This window comes from Trachurus japonicus, chromosome 6, assembly GCF_045865225.1.
Source record: "Trachurus japonicus isolate A0001 chromosome 6, Traja_1.0".
In the NCBI taxonomy this organism is placed as follows: domain Eukaryota; kingdom Metazoa; phylum Chordata; class Actinopteri; order Carangiformes; family Carangidae; genus Trachurus; species Trachurus japonicus.
The window spans coordinates 18,204,149-18,218,755 of NC_140912.1; the positions used below are offsets into that span (position 1 = coordinate 18,204,149).

Here is a 14,607-nt window from a genome sequence, read left to right on the forward strand (position 1 = left end):
GTTTGTTTTCTTCTGGCTCGTAACCATTTTTTCCTCTTCCAACTGTCTTATGTAATCGTCGTTTTGCTGATTAACACTTTGCTCCTGGGACAGAAGGTTTGAGACACAAGTTAGTTCCTTCTTCATCAATGAGATTTTACAGATTGTCTCTTGCAGTCTGATGCTCTGCGTCTTCAGGTCAGTTATCTCCAATGCCTTTACACTCAACTCAGACTTCAGCTCCTCCACCTGGCTGTGCAGTTCATGTAGCTCTTCTTGTTGTTTTAAGTAGTTGTTTAAGTCAGGCAGTTGCAGTTGTTCTGCACTTTCGCCAAAGGCCCCAAATTGCTCTCCCAAATTCTCTGGTCCAGGCAGTACATTGTCTGCCTGTCTCATCTGGGTCTCAGCAAGGGGTGTCTGCTCCATGTCCATTGTAGTTTCATCTGTATCATCCATGATTGCCTGTCTCAGAGGGAAACGTTCAGTTCACCATGGCCAGACATTCACTAGAATAACATGTGATGTCATACTGGAATGCGATGACGCCACAGTGTTCAGAACTTGGCAATAATTAGAATCGAATTTCAATAAAGATTGAAAAAAAAAGAGAGAATCGAATGACGTCAACATTTCTGACTCCCTTTTCACGCAGGACGGACGGACGGACGGACGGACACAGGACTGCGCACAGCTACTGTACCAGTGGCGCTCCGGCGCGTTACGCAAAAGATGAGCCAGGCTCAACTTGGGCACACCGGAGCTCCTGGACCAGACTAAACATCCCCAGTTCCTCTCCTGCCCACTCCCTCCCCCTCTCTGTGTTTGCTGCTACTCGTCTCCGCCTCAGACGAACTAATGACGGGATTTTCTTTGGTTTACTGGTCACATACTAAAGGCATCGATTATATTCACAACACAGGCACAGGGGGAAAAAAAACACTTCTTGATGCCGTTCGGGCCACCCAGCAACACACACGCGGTTTGCGCGCTGCGCCAGGGTCCTGGTGCGCTTTTGCGCATGGAAAACACCGCGTTTCCCGTAACCCCAAGACAACGTTAGGGCCCGTTCACATGGAGAGCCTTGGAAAACGCGAGGAAAATGCCACAGCTGGCGTTTCCCATGCGTTTTTAGACGCTCCATGTGAACGGCCCCTGAAAAGGGCTGAAGGGCGCAGTGCTCATCCTGCTGTCAGTGTTGCAATGTTGGCAATGATGTGTGACTGATCTTCATTCAAATTGTAAAGGACTTGTGGGATATAGTGTTTGTTGACATTTTTATTACTGATGTTGTTTCTTGTTGCTGTTGTATTCATCATCACATTTCTGTACTGCACTACGGATTTGAATACAGTTTAGCATGTGAGTCTCTGCACAACATAATGAACTCATATAATGGCACCTCCTCATTCCAAACACTAGATGGCAGGTATGACTTAATAAAAAAGCATCGAGGCTCATTTTTGTCTGGTTTCATGTTTAGTATTTCTTTCACTTGTAATTGTACCTCACAAATCAAGCCAATTGATTTATGTTCTGATGATTTAGATGATCCACATGCATTGTTGTTGTTCAAACAAAAATACTTTAGCCTTTTAGCTGAGAGATATAGTGTGGTGTATTGTTTTTCTTGACTCTGTTTGGGATTTGCCATTTCATATCTAATTATCACATTATTCATTTATAGATTTGACTAATTTTCCAATAATTAAAAATGTGTGTTACAAAGAACAACATGAAAAATCCACACCCAACTCACCATAAAAAGTTAACAAAAACAAAACATTTATGTAGGTCACGCGAGTCAGAAAACAGATCTTTTCATGTTCATGTTTCCAGTAATAATTTATGTTTTATTTTTGATATAAGGAAACATGTTTTTTAAAAGTGCCCACAAGGGAAAAAAGCTCCTATTTTTATATATAGAGAGCATAAACAGCTGAGGTAATGGCTTCACTCTGAGCAGTCACTCTGCAGCAGCCCCTTACAAAAAAACCAAACATTTTTTTCTTTTCTTTTTTGCATATTAAATGATCAGCAAAGATGGAAATACAGTCGGGAAAATGATGTGGTCTTCTTTTCTTACAAAATGAATATCTGAGAAGCTCACATTCACAAACCAGTCTATGAACTGTAGCTTTGTAGCAGCTGTAATGATATCCATCATGCATTTGTATATGCAGAAGTGAAAAGCCAGCACGGACAAACTGGCAGAGAACAGGAATGTAAACCTGAAACTTGGCGTCTCTGTCTTAGGTTTCACCTGTTCACATTTTACACCACAGCCACCCAGCTTCCCCCGTCTCTCCTCAATGCAACTTGTGAAGCTCATTCATATTTAATTGTCCACTCAGTCAGCTGCTATCAGATGAGCCTCGGTAGACGAAGGGGTGGTGCTGTGGAGTTGACGTTGATGACGATGAAGATGATGATAGTGATGGGGATGATGATGTGTAAGGCAAGGAAGGGGCTGGCTTTTGGAAAATCCAGCTACACCTGCCCCCTCCTCACCAGGAATAGATGAGATATGAGATGGAGAGAAGATCTGAGTGGATCATTCAGTTGAGGTGCAGACAAAGAGGGCTCACAATGCCCAGGGAGTAAAAAACTGGATTCTACACTTTTATTTGCTTTAATCTTTACTGATCAGTCTTGGATGGATCTTTGGGAGATTAAACAAGCTGAATGCTACTTTTGGACAGAGGAATACTCCAACACCAACCCTCCTCCAACTTCTCTCTGAATCGTCAGGAGAAAGTCTGTGTTACTTCTGAGGGACCCTTGGCACCACTGAAAGGTGGAGCCAACCACTGGTGCCACAAACACAGGGAGGATGAAGAACAGCTTCTAGTAGATTTTCCCGCCTTCTCATAGCAAAGTGTGGCAGTGAGGTACCAAGACACCTTTTTTGAGATAAAAACCCAGAAAAATGCCTTTTGGTGGCTTGGCAGGTCTGAAGGAGCAGGTGCTGAAGCCTGGGAAGGAGGAAGTGAAGAACACTGTGGGCGACTCTCTAGGAAAACTACAAAGGTGAGTGGGTTTGTATGGAAAGTGGGAAGGAGGCATGAAGACTGTGTGTGTGCTGGGTGTTTTATACACTCCTTAGACTGCATCTAATAAGCTCAGTCTTTGTGGTCATTGTCCATTTATTGTATATGTGAGATCTTTTATAAACAGCTGGCTCCACTCTAACAGAGCTGAAATATCGACTCTGAGAGCCTGGGAGCAGGCACATCAAGCCCAACGTGTTCTCAGAGATCCTGACGATAAATAAATATTTGATTCTTGTGCTTCCCCGGCAATGCCAGTGATGTAATCACAGATTTTATTTTAAGACATTAATACATATTTCATATCTGATACATATTTCACAGAAGGGCGTACGTAGTGCTGGGAGTCTCCACATACAAGGAAGATTGTTGTCATTTTAAGAGATAAAGCACTAAGCAGACAGTTTCTTGCAAATTGAGTTTGTATGTGTTCAATTAATGTATTCACTTTTATAGAGGAGGAATACAGTGACATACAAAAAATGTTTGTCTTTGCTGTTGCTTAATATTGATTTATTGTTATTTTTCTTTCAATATCAATAACCAAAAATGATGAACCCATCATTTTAGATTTAGAAAATGTTTCATTTCTGAACAAAAAAGAATAGTAAAGAATTAGATCAGTAATTTCGTTACTTTTTTCTTTCTTTCTTTTTTTTTTTGCAAAAATGTATGTCCGGCTTTTCATCTTGCAATTTAGACCTACAATGGGTGAATAGCTTTACATCAATCACAATGCTGTGCCATAACAAACACAACAAACACACTTTTAACTGACATGAAAGGTCCAATATACAACACGGTCTGCATGATTTTTGTCCATATGTTTCAGCCATTTATAGGTAATGGACCAATGGACAGCACTCAGCAGGACTGTAACCTTTAACCCTACTCTACAGTTTTTTTTAAAGTCTTCTCATGCTTCTTTTCTTTTCTTTTTTCTTTTTTGGTAATTTCTGTTTATGATAACCCTAACCCTTAGGAAGGAAAATTCCTTTTTAAGTAACCCATGTTTGGTGCAGCTGTTCTACAAGACATCTACTGTACCGTTAGTTTAAGGATTAAGGCCAACAATGTCCATACACAGCTACATGATACTGATATCAAATTTCTCAATGTCTGTACCTATACGCTGTCACCTGAGTGATATTACTGAAGACTTTTTGGGCTGAAATTCTTTTGCTGTATGAACTTGAGCAGCACTGCGGAAATCCATTAACAGTTCAGGTCACTGCAATTATTGCATTACTCCACAATACATAATATGACAGGATGAACACAGGTGAAAATTTGGGATTTGGATCATTCATACCAAATAAACTGATCCCAGCCAGAGGACAGCGTCAAAGAAGACAGGGAAAACAGATCATAGGTGCAGAGAGACAAGTTCTGGGATCAGAAACCCGATAGTAACAGTGCTGTGACCTTTTTCATTGTGTGTCTTGGCCTCGTCTCGAGCCCTCTGCCCTCTGCCCTGGCCTCTGTCATCTTGTGCTACTGTGCTGTCTTATTGACACATTTTGATAAAGTCACAAACAAAAGCAATAGGCTACAACATGATCATGTGAATATTTAACAAAAACAAATTCTGTATATGTTTGCACATATACACATTTTTTTAATTACAGAATTTAGGTAAATCAGACAGTGAAAGAGGAGAAGGAGTATGGTTAAACAAAAATATTTTTTATATGAAAAATAAACCACCCACTGTATTTCAGTGTGCTGTAGTTTATTATTTTATTTTTTTAAAAGTATACTCTCGTGACCACCTGCACCTGAGTCTCATTCTGGCTGTGCAGGGGGAGATTTCATTAATGTTATGAATATTTTTACTTTGGGCTGAACAGATAACAACTAACTGCTTTTCTTTGCTCCACAGGAAAATAGATGGCAGCAACGTAGAAGAGGAGGACAACATTGAACTGACAGAGGATGGACGTCCAGTGGCATCAGCACCACGTCCTGCCCCGCTACTGGACTGCAGCTGTGGCGGTCTCCCTAAACGCTACATCATCGCCATCCTCAGCGGCCTGGGCTTCTGCATCTCCTTTGGCATTCGTTGCAATCTTGGGGTGGCCATTGTGGAGATGGTGAACAACAACACAGTCTACATCAATGGGACTCCAGTGCTTCAGGTAGCTGGAGCTATTGAACAGGACATCAGTGTTATTGACTGTATAGATAAAGACAAACAATTAGATATTTGTAAATTATAAAAGTTGGTCTAATGTTAGCATAAGAAAAAAAGTGTCATTTGGTCAGTGCAGTTGGGAAAAACACTTTGTGCATTTTTTTGAAGCTACATTTTACTTTTACTTTCTCCCTTTCCAGAAAGCTCAGTTTAACTGGGACCCAGAGACTGTGGGACTGATCCATGGCTCCTTCTTCTGGGGTTACATTGTGACTCAAATCCCTGGTGGTTTCATCTCCAACAAGCTCTCTGCCAACAGGTCAAATGCTCTTAATGACTTCATTATTGTTCATGCTTTGTATGACAGTTTATTGACCAAAATATTAATCAGGACTGAAAAGTATAGTAGGCTGCAGCCTCAGACACAGTGAAGAAAACTGAGAGAAATTTGATCCTTAAAGAGTTTGATGTTCCAGGTGAGTAAAGTTAAGATGGATGACGTTTAAAAAAAAAAAAAAAAAAAAATCAAAGTTGCGGCTGCTGCTGCTTTGCCCACATATGTTAAGAAAAAGGATCACAGGGAGGTCTTAAAAAACAGATAAAGGTTTGGGGGGAAGCGCCTCCTCAGCCCATGCATTTAAAGGGTTAAAGCTGTACGGTTTGGTGAGCGGTGTTGATGGAGCAGATAGCAATCCTGTAATAAAACCTTCACAGGAAAAGAGGACACACCACTGACAGAGTTAATAATGAAAGATCCTGCCTCTGATTTCTCTCTGAAACACCAGCCACTGGAATATTACAAGTGTCACTTACACGCTGTTTTGGAAAAAGAGAAGGAAGGGGGGGATGAGGTGAAGGAGAAAAGAGAAGGGAGCTAAGTGGCAGCGTGGTGATGAAGCAGAAACTTGTGGATTGAAAGGGATGTCTTTATCTCAGTCCATGGAAGACGGAGGTGTGAGATCTGTCTCTGTATACGGCTGACTGAGATGCTTTGACCGTCAGATGTTTGGAGATATACTGCTTGCCAATATTAGACATCTAATTTCAGACACTGGGTAGCATGTGTTTGTTGTGTTTTTAGCTGTTACAGACAGAGCTCAATAATATCACAACAGTCAGGCACAAGAGCATCTTTACAGGTGTCTGTAATTTCTATATACATTTCTCATCAAAAACACAAAATTATTATTTGTTATTAATATGTTGTTGTTTTTTTTAGCTCATTGTATTGAAAGAACTTAATTCTCCTTACTGTAAGTGTATGTCTACTTCTGCACTTTCAGCTGACCTGCTAAAAGACTGAAGTGTACCAATTGAGGACTGTGTCTGTTTTCTCTCTCTCTAATTAAGGTCAAATGAAATAATTTGCTCAAGGAAAAAGCTTCAAAGAAATAGTTTAATGTTTTGGGGAGAAGACATCAAAAACACCAAATTATTTAAAACACACAGAGACTTTGGCTTAAGGACTGGAAGAATCCACCCACCAGCCCAAATCCACATTAAAGTGTTTCAGATCGAGACAGCGAGGTCCCTTGTTGATTAATGAGCTGTAGATGCCCTGGTAGGTGCACAGCAAACATGCCAGTGCCGGCCCTCTGGGGGCACTTGTGGGTCCACGCTGCACCCACAAGCCCATTGGGGCCCCAATGCCCCCTGGGCATTAGCACTCGTGCCAGTTTTGCCCTTTTGGGGCAAATGTAGGGTCATAGCGTGGAGATGTGTGCCCACAGGTGTACCCCCACTTTGAAACAGCTGTTGGGCCACTGCCAGCAGCCCAGAGTGGCTGAGTGGCAAACAGACTGGATTTTGTGACCTTTCAGCTATGGCGGTCTATGTTTTTCTTTCCTGTCTTAATGCATAGCAAAGCTAACTGTCTGCTGGCTGTGTTGACTGAGCATGTTTCACAAAATGTAAAACTATTCCTTTAAATGTGTAAGTGACTTCCACTTCTCTTAACACTAAACAATGACATTACCATTTGTTCAACAGGGTGTTCGGGGCAGCCATTTTCCTGACATCGGTGCTGAATATGTTCATCCCATCGGCAGCCAGGGTTCACTATGGTTGTGTCATGTTTGTGCGCATCCTGCAGGGCTTAGTGGAGGTAAAGAATCAATACCACTCTCATATCTGTATGATGAATATGAAGCTAATGGCAGTATAGCTTTGCTTATTACAGACACAGCTAAAAAACTAAACAAAACGGTAACCCTTTAATTTACAGGCCGCTAATTACGCGACAATGTCAAGAAATAGCCAAGAAATAACAGTCAATTTCATGTCATGTTTTTCATAAAGGCAAAGGATACACATGCTTTTCATGCTTTGAATTTTTTTGGGAAAGGCCAGAATTTTTCTCCACCAAGTCCTTGCAATTGTCAATTACTATCAATTATTTCTGGGCTATTTCTACGGAAACAATCATTATTTCTTGGCTATATTTCATGACATTTCTATGAAATTGACCATTATTTCTAGGCTATTTCTAGACATTATGATGCAATACTTGTTATTTCTTGGCTATTGACATTATCACGTAAATAGCGGACTGTAAATTAAAGGGTTCCCAAACAAACAAACAAACAAACAACTGGGCTCTTTTAAAATTACATGTTGCACTATTTCACTGTTCCAAGCCAAGAAGACTGGCACATAACCCCCTCCTTTAAGCTACTTCACTCTGCTGTCAGTTAAGTTCCAGGTTTCCTCTCAAGTCCAACTTTGACCTTTGACATCTTCTACACCATGTCCCTGCTAGGGCGTCACCTACCCAGCGTGTCATGGGATGTGGTCCAAATGGGCGCCCCCCCTTGAACGGAGTCGCCTGGCCACCACTTCATTCTGTGGTAAGTGACGTCTTTGTTTCATCTTGTTAAAAGTGCTCCAGAATAGTCCATGAACCCACCTAAACCCACCACCACAGCCCTTATCCCTCACCCCTGACCCTGATGCTATTTGTTCAGTTTACACCAGCTTATAAATACTGTAAGAGTGGGGCTGGTCAGTAAATAGACATGGGAGAGATTATTTTGTTTTGCAGATCTAGTCCACTGCTGTCCATCCTGAAATTAAAATAACCATGCTGCTCTTTAAACTGGTACCATGACAACCCATGCATCAATACCCTCTTGACATTGTCTGTAAATGAACACGGCTCACCTGCATATTCTGAAGGAGCCTCGCCATCTATTCACCTAAATGAAGTGTCACATTGCTTACTGTCCGAAAGCACTCTCATGCTCTCTGCTCTATTCAGAACAACGGTGTTCATGGATCTGTCAGATAATAGAAAACACATTAAAACACCCTCTCTGTCAAGGCAGTGCCCGTTACTCATTTGAAAGCATTTTTTCCCATTCAACTCGACATATTTTTGCTTTTTAAATCACTTTTTCATCACTGTACAGAGTAGTTTTTTTGTTAGATTGAAGGCTACGTGACTAAATTAATTTCTGTTTTAATTTGCAAACTAGTGGAAGGGAAATTTAGAATGAACAAGTAACACCATGTTTTTTACTATGGAAATTTTAAGTACTTTTTGCTGATTATGTGTAATGTTCTGCATGATAATACCTTTGACATTGAAATTTGACACCCATTGTTCCTAGGATCCTATGCAGGAGCAGTGATCGCCATGCCTTTAGCCGGAGTAATGGTTCAGTATGTCGGCTGGTCTTCTGTCTTTTACGTCTATGGTAATGTTGCAAACATAAAGTCACACTTCAGTCACGCACATAAGAAGAATAATGTGAAACTGAAAAATTGAATCATGAAGAGATGGAAAAAAGTCTGACATGACGCTGCCAACAGACAGTCACCATCAGTGTCCAGTACTATGAGCGCACACTATACATCAAACAGCGCAAATCATTTGTCAATCTATACAACAATACCTTGGCTGTCTTTAGGCCATGCATTGAGATGATTAAGATGAGATGTTTGTGGTCATATAGATTAATGCCTTTTTAACGATTTGTTGAAAATTTAATGGTGGAAGAGATGTCATACAAGGACATATGCTAACTTATTGATATAGCACTATGAATTGATGCCTCATTATAGACCAATTATTAATCAATTGCCAAATTTACTACAAAGAAGAGGGGATACACCGCATTATGTGTATGAATTGATAAGCCAGTAAGCCATAAATTAAAGCCAATAGATACAATTTATGAATGATATATTTAGATATTTAAGCACAGTGACCTATATGTTAAACTGCTCATCTGGTGCTCCTCTGTATCCTTGACTGCCACGTTGCTCTGTGGCAGTTACACTTTGTTCGTTTTGCACAATATGCGTTATCTGAATTGCTTTTGAGTTTGATTAAATTGATTAACACTCACATAAAATTCATACTTTGCCCAACGTGTTTTTAATAAAAATCTACTCTGGTTCTGCTGTGATAAAATCTCATGATTTATTGATGTAAATTAGCATTTTCCTGTCTGGGCTCTGTGACTCACACCTTGCTCATTTCATTTTCATAATGAAAACTCCCGTGGTTCAGAGAAGGTGTGGGCTTGTTTTAATTAGTCTGTCCTGCACTTGGGCTGATCTGAAACACTTCACAAAGCTTGCAGCACAAAGATGAACATCTGTATGGAACATGTGTGTAAGAATTCATTCACTTGTTTATGTCTTCCAATGAAAAGGTGTTTTTGGGATCATGTGGTACGTCCTGTGGCTCCTGCTGGCTTATGGAAGTCCGGCTGCACATCCCACAATCACTGATGAGGAGAGGATGTACATCGAGACCACCATCGGTGAAACAATGAAACAACTGAGTGTAACTGAGGTGTGTGTGCATTTCATATCCAGACAAGTTCAGTGCATCACAATGCAGTCGCTTAATCACTTCACTGTCTCCAAACCAAAGAAATTCAAGACTCCGTGGCGTCGTTTCTTCACCTCCATGCCTGTCTATGCCATCATCGTGGCCAACTTCTGCCGCAGCTGGACCTTCTACCTGCTCCTTATCAGTCAGCCTGCATATTTTGAGGAAGTCTTTGGTTTCCCCATCAGCAAGGTTTGGCCTCACTGTGTCGCTATAGTGTCAATCAGCTTACAATGACAAATACTTCATCACAGTTACTCTCTTGAATGTGTGAACTCCCGACAGGTGGGGATCCTGTCTGCTGTCCCGCACATGGTGATGACAATCGTGGTTCCTATTGGGGGACAGCTGGCTGACTACTTACGCAGTAACAAAATCATGTCTACCACAAACGTGAGGAAACTCATGAACTGTGGAGGTACGTCATGGCAAACTGGAAGGAGCCCTAAGAGACATTAACTTAGACACATGCATTTGTATTGTTTATTAAGTGGATGTATGTGTTTTTATTGGGTGGCAAAGCAGTTTTCTAATCTAATCTAATCTAATCAAACATTATATCTTACACTTAAAGATGTAATAGAAACAAAATGAAATAGATAACTATAAAACTGTGAAAAAAAGAAATGCAACATGTAAAACGTTTTGTCAGCAATGTCCTCTACTGTTTGTTTTTTTATTATTATTATTGTTTGGTTAATTAGAATAAAAACTTAAATATTGCTACATGACAACAGTAACTTGCTGTTACTGTGACTACACAATCTTATTTATAATAGCTGCTCTTATAGACCGCTCTCTGGTGTTGTGTTTCCACAGGTTTTGGGATGGAGGCCACTCTGCTGCTGGTGGTCGGGTTTTCTCACACCCGAGGAGTGGCCATCTCCTTTCTAGTTCTGGCTGTAGGCTTCAGTGGATTCGCCATCTCAGGTATGAACACATCTGCACCATAGAAAAATCAATGTTTCATCCGATGGCCTATGTAAGATTTGTATTTTGCCTCTAAACCAAAAATAGGAGGGTTTTGTGTGAAACTTGAGCCATTTAATAATTTGTTGCAGCAGCACCTTTTTTTTTCAGTTTTGCCTTGTGGAGTATGAAATACTTGTCTAAAGATTTTTAAGCAGCACCTTTTCCTTTGGGTGTGATGCAGTGCAGCTACATGCATTAGTCAGCGCAGCCTTCACACAGGCCCCTCTCCTGAATATTTTATAGATTGTTGGCATAGCAACAAAAAGAAAATCTAAATGTGCAAGTGAAACTGAACCTAAAACGTTTCAGTTCATCCAAAAATCTTGAGAAGTTTGTCACTGTAATAACACACTGATATCACACTTGTTTGTGTACTCTGTTGCCAGGTTTTAATGTCAATCATCTGGATATCGCTCCTCGCTATGCCAGCATCCTGATGGGCATTTCCAACGGGGTGGGGACGCTTTCGGGAATGGTTTGTCCCCTGATTGTTGGAGCTCTGACTATACACAAGGTGAGTGTAACACTTCTGCACAATATAGTATTTGAACATGTATAAATTGTTTCTTTTTTATGTCTTTTTTTTCATATTCTGTTGAGAGTCCTGGTCATGTGTAATTATCCTGTATAAATCCATTCCCAGCCCCCATGTATAAATAAATTACCAGGCTCTGAAACAATGTCCTTCACTTATACATTACATGCATAAGATAGGAGTTGCTGTGTATAATCTTGCACCTATCAACAGTTATTGTTAAACATTTATAGCACTGTAAAATGTATTGTACACATAGGAGGTTTAGTATGTCCACGGCCTTGAGTAATTCAGAAGATTTACATCATTGACTCAGTGGTGCATCACTGGAGTAGGGTAAGTCTGCTTCTGACAGGAAATTCATAGACTCCATTCATCTCCCCACAGACTCGTCTGGAGTGGCAGAATGTCTTTGTTATTGCGTCCATGGTGCATTACTCAGGGGTCATCTTCTACGCTATCTTTGCTTCGGGAGAGCAGCAGGACTGGGCCAACCCTGAGAGCACGAGCGAGGATAAATGTGGCATTATTGATGAGGACGAGCTGGCGGAGGAGTCAGAGCTCAATACTGAGAACATGATTGCTCCCAAAAAGAGTTATGGAACAGCAGACAATTCATCCGGTCGAAAACAGGGCTGGAAAAAGAAGAGAGGCGTGACCATGCAAGAGGAGGAGGAACATTGTGGAAATGGGGACTACCAGGACCGGTACCAGTGAGACAGGATTTTTCCAAACACTCACAAATAGTAAAAGCTGATGGTTCAATTTCACACCTCTGGAAATGTCAGAAACATGGAAGAAGTGACAGGAGAAGCAGCATCATATGTACCTCAAGACTGCTCTTTTTATTTTTTCGTAAATTCACCAGTTCAACTTTAATGTATACTACAGTGTTTGTTGGGAAAATATCATGTGAGAACACAACTTTAAAAAAAAAGAAAGGCAAAACACTAAAATCAAACATAATTTTATTAGAAACAACAACAAATACAGGGGGAAAAAAATCAGATATTGAAGACTGAATTTAATTTTCATAGATATATACAGTAGACTAGTGTGCTTAGTACAATAGAGAGAAAACTACAGACCAACATCCACGGACCAGCTAGTGCTGCGTTAAAGGCACACGACGAGCAACACATATCAGCTGTCAAACCAGACTTTACTTTTCCTCCAACATGCGCTGATCGTTCACCGTCTGTGCAAGCGAACGCTGCCTGAACATTATGTAGCTTATTTTGAACCATGTAGACAGTTTTGGACGTGTTTCGTGACAGCTATGCAACGTGCAAAGAGACGTGCTTCTGGACTTGAAGGGTGGATTTGACAGCAGACCACAGTGTTAATGTAACAAGCCTTACTGTCGTCGTTATTGTTGTTGTTGTTGTAGTAGTTGTTGTTTTTTGCTTGTATGTATTTGCTGTTGCTGAATGATTGATTTCTGTTACTGCTTCGCTTGCACTCCTTTGTCTGAGCAGATCTCAGTTCACCACCCGGCTACTTCCTCACCAGCACTGTATCAGCTTCATTATTTATGATGCTCTGAGCTCATAAAGAGATGAAATAGCTGGTGAGTCAGTGCTGATCTTACTCTGTGAAGAATTTAGTGAAACTCTATTTATTTCTCTGGTGTTTGTCTTTTTGCAACCTCTCAGTCTTGGTACATAAGGACCCAGTGTGTAGGAGAACATTTAACTTTCATCACAAGAGTTTAGGAAATTCAATCTATTCATCATTACTGCTAAAGAAGAGAAGGGACATTTTGTACAGTAGAATATTATCTTGCTGCTTGAGAGAGCTTTCATTTGATTTGCACTTTACTTGAACACACCAGACATGTAGGCCTGATAAACTGCATCTATTTTTCTGTAGTTTAGGGACATTAAGATCTCTTGGTTTCTGGATTATTTAGTAACACGCATGAGGTTACTCAACATGTTCATTCATGTTACTTTGTAATTGTAAAAAAAAAAATATATATATATATCCAAAATATAGTTAAAATTATTTATAATCAAATTAAAGGCCGTTCAGTGGGTGTTACTTGAGAATAATGAATCTGCAGCCATCGCATCTCCACGAGGCTGTACCGGCTGAATGCTAATGCCAGCATGCTAACATCCTCATACTGACCATACTAACATGCTGATGTTTATCTTTACCACTTAAAACATTTGCGAATTAGCCCTGGATGTTAGAATCTGAAAACAATAAATCCCATAGTTAAAGAGAGATTTAAACCAAAACTATAAATGGAAGGAGGAGAAAAAGTCTGTGAATCACCAAATTTAACAAGGTACATGATTTGACAACAGCTACTGTCTGTATAAATTTACTGCTAGATCAGATTGGTGAATACTGCCATCCCTGCATGGAGACACAGAGAAAGAAATAAACAAGGTGAAAAGAAATACTACAACACTTTTGTGCCCTCACTTTCAGTTCAGTTTTTATTGTTTTTAATTTCTCTCTGTTGACACTAATGCTGTCATAAAGACATAAAGCCATGTATACAAATTACATTCCCATTATCTTCTCTAACTCTGTGACAGTGTAAGCTCTCTCTAACCCTGTCTGTTTATGTTAGCCTGCTTAAATGAGCCATTTTTAAATACTCCAAAGTCTGCTCTGTTTCCCATCACATTGTGGTAAACATCCTTTGTCTTATCTGTCTTTATCCGCCTGCTTCATTTTCACCACAGGAGATAATTACTGGACAGGATATTCCTCGCCAGTGTCAAAGTCGCTTCTCCAAACTGCTGTGGCTTGAAAAGATAACAGTCAGAGAGAGTACTGAAATATACACATTTAACACTTCCAACAAACGCTTTCTGTGTATTTTGTGATCTGTGAAAGGTCTAAAAATGATTCACTCTTGCATGCTTGCAGACACAAAGTCTCAAGATCACGATCACACACATGGGAGCATGTGGCTGGTTATGTCACTTTGCAGGATGTGTTTCTGACATTTCATGTGTAGCCGACATCACTCACTCACAACACAGTCCGTTCAGAATGAGTAACAAAACAACACTGTGAAAGAAAAGAAAGACGGCCAAACCAACACCTATTATCTGTGTTACAGATATTTGAAACAGAC

At 40.4% G+C, this 14,607-nt stretch overlaps 1 protein-coding gene across 1 annotated transcript; it reads left to right on the top strand.

Annotated features, from left to right (window-relative positions):
- The first annotated feature begins 2,498 nt into the window (after positions 1-2,498).
- On the top strand, positions 2,499-12,389 carry slc17a8 (solute carrier family 17 member 8). Its single transcript, XM_085779556.1, has 12 exons — positions 2,499-3,006; positions 4,909-5,164; positions 5,361-5,479; positions 7,150-7,264; positions 7,919-8,006; positions 8,769-8,855; positions 9,819-9,961; positions 10,043-10,192; positions 10,286-10,418; positions 10,820-10,930; positions 11,359-11,486; positions 11,895-12,389. Exons 1-12 carry the CDS (start codon positions 2,906-2,908, stop codon positions 12,222-12,224), a joined length of 1,761 nt encoding a protein of 586 aa, XP_085635682.1. The 5' UTR covers positions 2,499-2,905; the 3' UTR covers positions 12,225-12,389.
- The last annotated feature ends 2,218 nt before the right edge of the window (positions 12,390-14,607 follow it).

What these genes read in the sequence shown, in the direction of transcription:
- slc17a8 (XM_085779556.1), top strand. Translation starts at nt 2,906, where the DNA reads ATGCCTTTTGGTGGCTTGGCAGGTCTGAAGGAGCAGGTGCTGAAGCCT. An exon ending in TCTCTAGGAAAACTACAAAG is followed by an intron (nt 3,007 to 4,908) that starts GTGAGTGGGTTT and finishes TTTGCTCCACAG; the next exon opens with GAAAATAGATGGCAGCAACG. An exon ending in TTCTGTCTTTTACGTCTATG is followed by an intron (nt 8,856 to 9,818) that starts GTAATGTTGCAA and finishes TCCAATGAAAAG; the next exon opens with GTGTTTTTGGGATCATGTGG.